Here is a 12494-nt window from a genome sequence, read left to right as displayed (position 1 = left end):
AATTTCAAATAAATTGCTGCATGTTCTTAGCGTATTGTAACTTAATATTGCTGAATTGACCTTGTTGCGACATGTTTTGACAGATTCTGGAGAAGTTCATCTATTGTCAACGTCCTTAAGGACACTCACGTCCGCCGTAAGACAACTGCAACGACAGATAACAATCCAGGTCTCTGCATTATTATTGTGTTTTCAAGTACATGTGTCTACTCTTAACAGATAAAATTTAAGGAGAGGAAATGAACAATATTAATTTTAAGAACGTCGTTTCATTGAATTAAGAATACAGTAAAATCCGTTTAGTACGAACAGCGAATTCACGGATATAGCTTCACAGATAGGTTATTGGAGTCCCCAGCAAAATTTTTAACAATTCTTTGAAAAAATTTAAGGTTTTAACGAACTTTTATATGACGAATTTACGGATATAGCAAACTGATTTTGAGTCAGTAGATGTTAAAAATAATTAAAATTACATTTTTATAACGAATTTTCGAAGATTTCAAAATTTGATACATTGAACTGACTTTATTTTCCGTAAGTATTTGTATATGAATTTCAATTCATAATAAAACCTTAGTTATCCAAGGTATGTTTTGTAACAATTGCTTCCCTAACATATTCGGTTGTAATACTTGAAGGAAAACGAGTATGCAAAATGGAGATAACGAACAGTATCCAAGCTCAAAGTCCATTTAAACAATAGAAATCGGGAGCAGAGCAAACAAGGGCGTCCAAAAACATCAGAGGTGGAATCAGGTGCCATGGAGGAGTGGGCATCCCCTGCCGACCGGTCACACCCACCGTGTGCTCCAAGTCATGATCGGGAAATAACGGGAAAATCCGTCGACAATTCAGTGTGTAAATAATGGCCTAACAATTAGTATGAAAAACGTCAGTCGGCTTAATGATAGATTGTATTTGCTGACAAGGTCATTGTATCGACCATATAACTTACGAAATGATGACTTTAAATGAGACTTGTGATATTTTTGTTTCATCAACTTGTTTGTCAGTAACTTAACTCGATTTAGAAATTGTTCATACGTATAGCATGCTCTTGCGTATCGAATCAACTGAAAGATATACACCCCATATGCAAGTTATAAGGGTATATTGCTGCATAAGTAAGGGAAGCTGACGATTGAAATGTTAAAGTCATCACGTTTATCATAAAGTTTTGTTGTTAGATTACTTTTAACGTCTTTTTCTAGTAAAATATCCAAATATGAAACAGATGTGTCAGACTCTGTGGTATCTTTTATTTCAAGCTCACTGGGATATATCGTGTCGACATATGAATGGAAATAACTATAATTTGTTAATTGACAATACGTCGTCGATATATCTAAATGTCGAGTTGAAGGCCACAGCAAGAGATTTCTTTTTCTCATGTATAAGATTTTGAATAAATTCTGCTTCATATGAATACAAAAATAGTATATTGCGAATTCGCTTTATATACTTATACGAATTCGTTATACGCAAATAGCGAATTAAATTCACAGGCCCCAGGACTTCGCTATAACCGAGTTTTACTTTACATGTAAAATGAAAAGCACCAGAATGACTCATCCTCTGACAGGGCCGTAGAACGTGGGGGCCAGTCCCCTTTTTCCTGAGTATAGCCTTTTGCTATAGTTTTAAAGTGTAAATTTTCGTTTAGGTGTTGGTTGTCCCCCCCCCCACTTTTAGTTGCTGTAAGGTCGAACACTCGGTCTGGCAAATTCCAGCATTCTGAAAAAAGAACCCCAAAACTTAGAGGAGAAGTTCAACACCTCCCTTGCGAAATAGGAATTTTCGAGTTTGGACACTTTACTTTTTTTTTTTTTTTGCTTGTCACATTTTTTTTTTAGATTACCCCCCCCCCCCTTCTTAAAATCTTTGCTACGGGACTGTCTGATGCCTCTAAATGCACACACTTATTTGCAATTACACTGCATAATTTGACTTATTTTTGCTGACTTAGATATCATATCATTATAGGGTCAAGAGACACGTTACCTGCGAGAAGTCTTAAGTCGCTGTGATATGTGCAGAGGGCGCACTGGTCAACCCACAGATACATGTAAGAATATAGATTTATTAAAGAGAATCTTTTCCAATTAATAAAAAATCATAATCTTTTTCGAATGTAAATACAATTATTAACTGGGTTCAAGGACAGCATGCGTTTTGTCGGATCCTATAATCAATCTGCTTGCCTAAGGCCGTTAGGCAGAAGGCAACAGTTTGATTTAATTTTTGACAAATCGCATTTTCCCCAAGAACATAGTCAATAAATGTTTGATAAATATATACCTTTAACAAAAGACAAGCAAAGAAATTGCATGATTAGATTTCAATGTAATATAACTCATGCCTGGTGTTGAATTATCCCGAGGCGACTAAACTGAGGATTAACGAATGTGTGACGACACGTAGAAAAACTAGAGTGTTCCAGTAAACGCACGTGTTGCCTGCTTTGTAGCTTCATTAAGGATGTAAATAAATCAAATATTGGTGAATTATTATTTACCATAACTGAAATTAAACTGCCCGGGGTATTTTTTTGCAAAGTAGGTCCAAGGTCAAGTGGACTGTAATGCTGGTATTTTTCATAATGTTTTATGACAAATAGTGCAATGCTAAATAGCATACACTTGCTTTTTAAATGTGAAAAATATGCTGTATATCGGCACTATGAACTATTTTGAAAAGTAGGTCAAGGTCAAAGAGTCACGAGGTCTGTAACCATGGTAATTTACTAAAGTCGTAGTGCCAAGCAGTATATGTGCAAAATATCAAATCCACACCTCTTACAGTTCTTGAGGTATGAGGTGTGACAGACGGACAAACAGACAGACGCCGGGTAAAGCGATCCCTAAGTGTCGCTCTGCTCTGCCGGCGACACAAAAACGTCGTAGCGGTCGAACATGATCAAGCGGTTCATCATCGCATTTGTTCGGACTGTTCAGCCAAAATAATGTGCAACTTTTTCAATGTATACATTTACATTGGAAACAATTTTTAAAGGAGTAACAAAATTAAAAGTGAGACTCCCAACTCCTGATTTAGTTTAATAAATCGTTGGATCATTGTTTTTGTTCAATACTGTTTGTTATTGCAAATAGAATAAAATAAAGCATTTGGTATTAGTAAAAATAATTTAAGCAAAATATACTTGAAAGTCGTCTCTCTTACTTTTCTTTGCAGACAGTCGAGAGAGAATTTTTACTTGCCAGGACAAGCCATGCTTTGACAACGTGCCGTGTGAGGACACCTCACGTGGTTATCGGTGTGGGAGGTGCCCAGCAAATTTCATAGGAGATGGAATCACATGTGTCCCCAAAATAACGTGTGAACAGGAGCCTTGTTATGCAGGCAATATTTAATTCAATTTCGCAGCTTTGTCTTCATAATAAAATTTAAAATTTTACAAAGTTAAATTTGCATAGGGATGACGATGACTATTTCCTTATTTTATGGTAGAGATTCATTGAAATATTTCTGACCAGGTGTCCCGTGTACGGAAACAGTGGATGGAGTCAAGTGTGGACAGTGTCCAGCAGGAGTGATTGGTGATGAATCACGGAACGGATGTCAAGAAGGGCAAATAACGTGCGAATCCAGACCCTGTTTTCCTGGAGTCGCCTGCGTTGAAACCACGTACGGTTACGAGTGTGGAGATTGTCCGAATGGAATGCAGGGGAATGGGACTGCCGACGGATGTGTTCGATCCCCCGAGGGCTGTGAAAGCCTCCCATGCTTTGATGGAGTCCTTTGTAATGATATCGATGACGGATATCAGTGCGGCCCGTGTCCACCAGGCACGACGGGAAATGGCACAAAGTCTGGATGCCACCCCATTGGTTGTGATTCAAATCCTTGTTTTGCGGGAGTGGAGTGTGTAGATTCCCCGAACGGATATCAGTGCTCATCGTGCCCTGAGGGATATAAAGGGAATGGGACACATTGTACGGACATTGATGAGGTAAGTCTATACTTTACAGCTGCAAGTAGCATATTCATACTGTAATGGCATGCGCGGATCCAGGATTTATATTTCCAGGGGGTCTTACGGAAAAAAGGTCAGACTTGGAAATTTCTTGCAAGCAAAGAGAAAATCGTATACAATTTATCCAAATCTGAATAAATTTCTTGATTTTCGTGTGCGTGTGTGTGTTTGTTGAGTGTGTGTATTGGGATTGGGGTGGCGGAGTAGTAGGGTATTTCAATTTCATTGCCATATTCCGAGTGTCCATGTTTCTTGGAGGATACAAGGTTATTTTTGCTTACTTTACCAAAGGAAGTTGATAACTTTGCAAATCCCGGGACCCCCTTCTAGATTTACGCATGAATAGAAGAAAACCTTGCATAGCCTTTGTATTTTCTCGCTGATTGTATGGTTCTGAGTTAAATTATCAGCAACTTTTACTGATGAATTACTTGTATATATCTATTTTTCCATGCAGTGTAGAGTTCATAACCCTTGCAGTTTCCTGACGGAATGTGTTAATTTAATCCCTGGATATAAGTGTACAAACTGCCCCATTGGGTATTCAGGAAGTGAGGTGTCTGGAGTCGGTATCGAGGGCCTGAAGTCCGTACAACAGGTCTGATTGTAACATTATTTTGTTTGCAATCATCATATTTGTAAAATGTTTCCCCATTTGAAGAGACTGTTTAATAATTTCAGCTTTGTGAAGACGTTAACGAATGTGAAGACGGAAATAATGGAGGCTGTGTGGATTACTCTCACTGCACAAATACGCCAGTATGTAGAAAGTGATATACACCAGTATGTAGAGAATGAAATACGCCAGTATGTAGAGAATGAAATACGCCAGTATGTAGAGAAAGAAATACGCCAGTATGTAAAGAATGAAATACGCCAGTATGTAAAGAATGAAATACGCCAGTATGTAAAGAATGAAATACGCCAGTATGCAGAAAATGAAATACGCCAGTATGCAGAAAATGAAATACGCCAGTGTGTAGAGAATGAAAAACACCAGTATGTAGAGAAAGAAATTCGCCAGTATGTAGAGAATGATATACTCCAGTATGTAGAGAAAGAAATTCGCTAGTATGTAGAGAATGAAATAAGCCAGTATGTGGAAAATGAAATACCCAAGGATGAAAAGAATGAAATACGCCAGTATTCAGAAAGTAAAATACACCAGTATGTAGAGAATGAAAAAAAATCAGTATGGAGAGAATGAAAAACGCCAGTATGTAGAGAATGAAATACGCCAGATAAGTAGAGAATGAAATACATGAGTATGTAGAAAACGAATAACGCCAGTATGTAAAGAATGAAATACATGAGTATGTAGAGAATGAAATACACCAGGATGAAGAGAATGAAATACGCCAGTATGAAGAAAGTAAAGTATGTAGAGAATGAAAAACATCAGTATTCAAAAATAGAAATACGCCAGTATGTAGAGAAGGAATTACGGAAGTATGTAGAGAATGAAATACGCAAGTATGTAAAGAATGATGTAAACCAGTATGTAGAAAATGAAGCACACCAATGTGTAATGAATGAAAAACATGTATGTAGAGATTGAAAAACACCAGTATGTAGAGAATGAAATACGCCAGTATGTAGAGAATGATATATCCAAGGATGAAGAGAATGAAATACGCCAGTATCTAAAGAATGTAATATGCCAGTATGTAGAGAGTGAAAAAAAACGCAAGTAAGTAGAGAATGAAAAACGCCAGTATGTAGAGAACGAAATTTGCAAGTTTGTAGAGAATGAAAAACGCCAGTATGTAGAGAGTGAAATACCTCAGTATGTAGGGAATGAAATATGCAGTATTTAGAGTACGTAAAGAATGAAATACGTCAGTATATATGTGTTGAGAGTGAAAAACGCCAGAAAGTAGAAAGTAAAATACACCAATATGAAGAAAGTAAAATACACCAGTATGAATAGAATGAAATACCTTAGAATGTAGAGAATAAAATACCTCAGTGTGTAGAGAATGAAAAACGCCAGTTTGTAGAGAATGAAATACTCCAGTTATGTAGAGAATGAAAAACGCCAGTATGTAGGGAACGAAATTTGCCAGTATGTAGAGAATGAAATACGCCAGTATGTAGAGAATGCAAAACGCTAGTATGTAGAGAGTGAAATACCTCAGTATGTAAAGAATGAAATACTCCAGCATGTAGAGAATGAAATATGCAGTATTTAGAGAATGAAATACGCCAGTATGTAAAAAATGATATACACCAGTATGTAAAGAATGAAATACGTTAGTATATATGTTGAGAGTGAAAAACGCCAGAAAGTAGAAAGTAAAATACACCAGTATGAAGAGAATGAAATACCTTAGAATGTAGAGAATAAAATACCTTAGTGTGTAGAGAATGAAAAACGCCAGTTTGTTGAGAATGAAATTTGCCAGTATGTAGAGAATGAAATACGCCAGTATGTGGAGAATGAAATATGCTTGTGTGTAGGGAATGAAATATGCCAGTATGTAGAAAGTAAAGTTTTTAGAGAATGAAAACATCATTATTTAAAGATAGAAATACGCCAGTATGTAGAGAATGAATTACGCAAGTTTGTAGAGAATGAAATACGCCAGTATGTAAATAAAGAATAATATACACCAGTATGTATAAAATGAAATACGCCAGCATGTAGAGAGTGAAAAAAGCCAGTATGTAGAAAGTAAAATACACCAGTATGTAGAGAATGAAATACCTCAGTACGTAGAGAATAAATTACCTCAGTATGTAGAGAATAAAAAACGCCAGTATGTAGAGAATGAAAAACATCTGTATTCAAAGAACGAAATACGCCAGTATGTACAGACTGAAATACGGCAGTATGTAGAGACTGAAATACATGAGTATGTATAGAATGAAAAACGCCAGTATGTACAGAATGAAAAACGCCATTATGTAGAGAATGAAATACGCCAGTATGTAAAAAATGAAATACATGAGTATGCCGAGAATGAAATACGCCATTATGTAGAGAAAAAAATAAATGTACATCAGTAAGATTGTGGTAGTTCACCACATTCAGAAGGTTTTAAAATTGAATCATGAAAGTAATTCTTTATATCATTCCTAAATATTTTGTAAAATTAAACTGATATGTCATCTAGACCGGGTGATTTGTTGTTATCCATACTTTTAATTTAGGTTTTGCCTCACATATTCTTTGTTCTTCAGCTTTAAATTTGCTTTTTACTTCAGTACTTTTTGAATGATTTCTTATATTTTCAGTTCTGGGGTCTTGTGACGTATACAATTTTTCATAAAAATTACATAATTGTCCCAAGATATAATTACTACGAACGAAAGTGTGATTTTCTTGGTCACTTTTTTTTCTATAACATTATCTTGATTATTTTCTAGAGTTAAAAATAAGAGGAGCATTTTTCTCCATACTTAGTACAGTTTGCTCAAGATCTTGACATATGCTCCTTCTAATTTTTTATTATATATTTCATGTAATGAAGATAAGGAACAGTATTCAGGCTCAAAAGTCCATTAAAACAATACAGATTTGGAGAAGAGCAAACACGGACCTCTAAAACAGAGTTGGGATCAGGAACCATGGAGGAGTAAGCATTCCCGGTCGATCGGTCACACCCGCCATGCTCTTCTTGTCATGATCGGACAAACGGAAAAATCTTTTAACAATTCGATGTGAAAATTATTTTATTAATCGTCAGTCAAGAATTAATATGGTTAATTGATAAAACGTCGTCGATATATTAAAATATTTAATTGAAGGCCACAGCAGGAGACCTCTTCTTTCATGTACAAGTTTTGATTAAATTCTGCTTCATATGGATACGAAAATAGGTCTGCTAGTAACGGGGCGCAATGTGGAGAGAGAGAGAGAATTTGTATGAGAAGTACTCTTTGACGATTCTTTGACCTTATCATTTTAGGCGAGTTTCTAATAGGTATTGTATGTATGGAGAGTGTCTGATGATACCATATCATTTTAGGGATCGTTTGTATGTGGAGAGTGCTTTGATGATTATACCGGTAACCAGACAGTGGGATGTCGGGAGATGAAGACATTCTGTCCAGATGGAGTGAAAGAGTGTCACAAACACGCAATGTGTATTATGGGAACTTCTGGGTATGACTGTCAGGTGAGTTTTATAAAAAGAATATGGTCAATTAGTATCGCACAATCAGTTAAGTTGATTTTATTGGAAGAAAACTGAATAACCTAAAAATGATTAATCTTTTTAACTGCCGAAGTATGGCTGAAATATAGCCGACTCAGCGTATAACAATTAATTAATCTTTTCATCATTTTGCCAGTTTTTTTCTTTGAAATTTGCAGTGCAGAATAGGATATGCTGGCAATGGGGAATACTGCGCCAAAGACAACGATCTTGATGGCATGCCTAACATAGGGCTTCGTTGTAAAGAATACAGGTGCTCAAGAGTAAGTTTTGTGAAATTTACCATAAAAAAATAATGAACCTCATTGAAAGTAGACTAAGTCTAAAGATTTTTAATTTCTTCTTTCTAGGATAACTGCCGAGATGTTCCAAATAGTGGTCAGGAGGACGTTGACCTGGATGGAATCGGAGATGCTTGCGATGAAGACATCGATGGAGACGGAATCGTTAATAATCCAGTAAGCTTCAAGAATCATGATTATTTGACACCAAAATACTTTATGAAACTTTGATTTAAATGTGTAGTTCTGTATCGATATTGCGGAAATTATGTTGTAGGACAACTGTCCGTACGTAGCGAATCCCGGTCAGGAAAACACAGACGAAGGAGAGAGAGACAATCAAGGAGATTCATGTGATAATTGTCCTAGTGTGCCCAACACTGACCAAGTCGATACAGACAAAGACGGCATTGGCGACGCATGTGACCCAGACATTGATAATGACGGTGAGGAAGAATACCAGCTTTATATTTCAGCGACTAATTGTCCAAAGCTACAAAAATGATATAGATAGATTCCCATGTACAAGACTTAGATATACAGAAGTGTTCTGACTTGAGAAATATACTGAAACGCAAAAGAAACGCAACATTATATTTTAGGGGGAAATATTACATATAGGATATAATTTTGATTCTAAAAAGTAAGGACATCTTAATTCAGCTTTGTAAATATCGGTTTAACGGTTGAATGATTTTCATACCATTACCGGAAGTTAAATTTGAGTCTGCTTAACAGAAATCAAAAATTGCATGTTTAACAAAACATTTGGCAATAATATGGGGTTTCAAGGATTTGTATCTGTTCATCATAAGTAGTGCAGCAATGTTCCGAAAGATAAATTCCCCTTTCATTTCCGTAAGCGATGCCAAGGCTTCCTGAAAATGACTTAAGTACGCATTTCCATTGCTCTAGCTGGGAAATCTCAAAATAAAGGTGACGGAGAGTTGCAGATGCAAATATGACCCACATCACGCCTCAACAGGCTCTTACGTATCATTAGCATGAATGACGGCCTTGGACCGGAAGTCCAAGGATTACTACACTGCGCTTGGCTAGAGAAAATTCGACCTCATCATCAGAAGAAGAGGCATTTAAAAATGGCAAAGAATATTTCTTTTGCCTAAATCTCGAGATTGATGAACCTTTTGCATCGTAGAAATCAAGCTGCAACTGTTGTGCATGGCAGTCTTGCACGCTGTAATTGAATGGGCGGGTTGGGGGGTGTTTTAACAGTCATGTATTACTTTCTAAAGTTAAAAGATAATCATTTAACATTTTTTATCAAATCTCTGATGTTTTCAAATCAAGTTTTACCTTAGAGTTTTCATTTTTGAAAATCATTAGACAAAATGTTCAAATATTTGCAGATCACTGCTTGTTGCGTTTCTTTTGCTTTTCAGTATATATGTAACTATAGATGAAAGATTATAAAACCTTGCACGATACCTCAAAAGATTGCACAAATAAATGGATGAACGTGCTTGATATACAACTTTTTTTCTGCAGGAATTTTAAATGAAAATGACAATTGTCCAAAAGTGGTTAATCCTGACCAAGATGACGGGGATGAGGACGGCGTGGGGGATCTTTGTGATAACTGTCCCTTTCTAGCAAATAAACTGCAGGTAGGTAATTTTTACAAGGCTGTTTGATTACGATTGATGTGTAAAAATAACCAATCTCTCTTACATTTGTTTGCAGAACGATTCTGACCATGACTCTATCGGCGACATCTGCGACACGAACGAAGACGAGTAAGTTTATGTTTTAAAGTTTTTTTTTTAGCCACAGGCGCTTGACGTTTTTAACCTTTCTTTCCATAAATAAAAAATCCCCCATACTATAATAATAACAAGGTTCGTCACGGTCGCCATCTTGAAGTTTTCAGTTCAGCTACTTCGCCTCGATTTTTAGTCTACGACGTCTTTAAAATTAACGGATACAACCGTTTCCCTCAAGTACTTACTTTAACTATGCCTCCACTTTCGGGCAATTCAACTCAAATCACATTAAATCCTCTCTAATTCTTAAAATGTCGCTTCAAACTCAGTCTACTGCTACCGATTCCGTAAAACTTAGAAAAGGGAGGTTGATGTTAGAACGTCACAATCCGGGAAAGCCCTTGACTGATTGGTGGATATCTTGAGAGTTATATTAATATTAAGAGATGTTTAAAAATGGAGTTTGAGCAGTTCTAGCTACAGGTATGTATTTTATAAATAACTTAGTAATATATACTGATACATCTATAGTCCCCAACTGTTTGCAAATAAATATATATTTAGCCTAAAACTGTGTACTTTTTCAACTGCTATTTAAGAAACACTGAAATATTTAGGCTGAATAGTATACACTGTATTTTACACACAGAGGCGTAGTTACACACCTGAAAGTAAAGGGGGGCTTAAATCCAAATAAAAATTCAATTATATTGTCAAAACATAAAAACGTTTACAATTTAATTCTGAAATTTAGGGGGGGGGGGGGGGGGGGTCTGGCAGATTTTGAAAATAAATTTAATTGTCCTTCACCGACATGGAAATAAAGCTGGGAAAAAATTGCCAGCCCAGCCCCCCCCCCCCCCTCCGGAATCAATTGGTCCTCCCTTAAAAATAAATGAATGGCAATATAATCTGTGAGGCCACCCGTAGGTCTTAGGCGAAGCCTTGATTGGGGCGGGGTGGGGGGTTGGGGGTTGGGTGGGAGGGGAAGCTCCTGGCTTGTACAAATATTTCAATCACATTCTTGTAGGGAATAGCATGGTATTTGGCTTTTTTCTTATGAAAGACAAGACAGTAATATTGTTTTTAACACGAAGTTTAACTTTCTCAGAAACTTATTGTAAATGTACTTGAGGCATGCAGAATCTTTTACCGCTACATTTGTATCGTCTGCTCTCTGTTATAATATGTATTAATAATGTTCAGCAACAAGTATTTTAAATGTTGGTAACAAAAATAATTTTAAAATCATATACTACAGTGGCGGATCCAGGAATCTTGAAAAGGGGGGGGCGACCAGTTTGGGGTCAGGGTAGGGGCTCGCAGCCACACACAAAAAAATTGCTTTATTAAATCTTATGTACATTATATTTTGGACACAAAGGGAGGGGGCGGGTCCCCTGCCCCCCCCCCTCTAAATCCGCCAGTAAACTATTTGATTAAGCCATTTGACGATAATTAAACTTAATTTCTCAAAGGTCTTACAGAATTATTCATGTGTTATAGAACACTTACTATAGATTAATGATTTATTTGCATTTGGCAATGATTCAATAAAAGATTTCAAATAGACGTAATAATATAAAATTTGATTCGAAATAATGACAATTAATAATTTGAAACAAAAATATTTGCCGGATGATGCTAATATTTTTTTTCTCTCAACAATCTCTATCTCTCTCTCTCTCTCTCTCTCTCTCTCTCTCTCTCTCTCTCTCAGACCTAGATTTTTTTAAAAAAACGATGTGTAGTAACGCACTTGCGTACTTGCAAAGACAGCTTCGCGCCTGTAGAAAGAGGGGACATGGAGGTTCAGTGATCTGGGCCAGCTCACCACTGTGATGAAAAATAAAACATACACATATCTATCCTTCTTCTTTTTTTTTTTAATTTTCATCGCTTCCAAACACTGAAAATAGTACCATTATAGGGAAGAAATATTTTTGCCAGAATGCAAGGGGTCTGGTTTACACGAGAAATTAGTAACCAGAATTCCAGGACCAAGCATATTTTTTATTTCCTCGTGATTTTTTCTTCAACAAAATAAAAGAAAAAAAATATTTCACATATTATTTCTGATGATTATGGAAAGCATCGGCCTGATCAGCATTCAACATGTCGAAAAAGTTTGTTACTGTCTTTGCATGATTTTTCCCGCGAAACGTCATATTTCTTTTAACCAATGAAATTTAAGTAGAGGGAATTTCCATTTACATAACAACATCAACTTCCGGCCTCCCTTTTCTAAGTTTTACGGAATCGGTAGCAGTAGACTGAGTTTGAAGCGACATTTTAAGAATTAGAGAGGATTTAATGTGATTTGAGTTGAATT

General features: G+C 36.3%; 1 protein-coding gene across 3 annotated transcripts in view; it reads left to right on the top strand.

Annotated features, from left to right (window-relative positions):
• Positions 1-12494, top strand: part of LOC133181717 (cartilage oligomeric matrix protein-like) — a 69965-nt gene that overhangs the window by 51037 nt on the left and 6434 nt on the right. For all 3 annotated transcript variants that reach the window (XM_061316279.1, XM_061316278.1, XM_061316280.1), the window contains 12 exons: positions 84-169; positions 1987-2068; positions 3196-3363; positions 3498-3973; positions 4455-4595; positions 4679-4756; positions 7969-8118; positions 8316-8420; positions 8508-8615; positions 8716-8884; positions 9948-10066; positions 10143-10195. In XM_061316279.1, coding sequence (XP_061172263.1) covers positions 84-169; positions 1987-2068; positions 3196-3363; positions 3498-3973; positions 4455-4595; positions 4679-4756; positions 7969-8118; positions 8316-8420; positions 8508-8615; positions 8716-8884; positions 9948-10066; positions 10143-10195 — 1735 coding nt within the window. The remainder of the gene's footprint in view (positions 1-83; positions 170-1986; positions 2069-3195; positions 3364-3497; positions 3974-4454; positions 4596-4678; positions 4757-7968; positions 8119-8315; positions 8421-8507; positions 8616-8715; positions 8885-9947; positions 10067-10142; positions 10196-12494) is intronic.

The sequence above is a fragment of the Saccostrea echinata genome, unplaced genomic scaffold (genome assembly GCF_033153115.1).
Source record: "Saccostrea echinata isolate AGI-Se365-2 ecotype Australia unplaced genomic scaffold, CSIRO_AGI_Sech_v1 ptg000009l, whole genome shotgun sequence".
NCBI lineage: Eukaryota > Metazoa > Mollusca > Bivalvia > Ostreida > Ostreidae > Saccostrea > Saccostrea echinata.
This window is presented reverse-complemented; position numbering and strand designations above follow the sequence as displayed.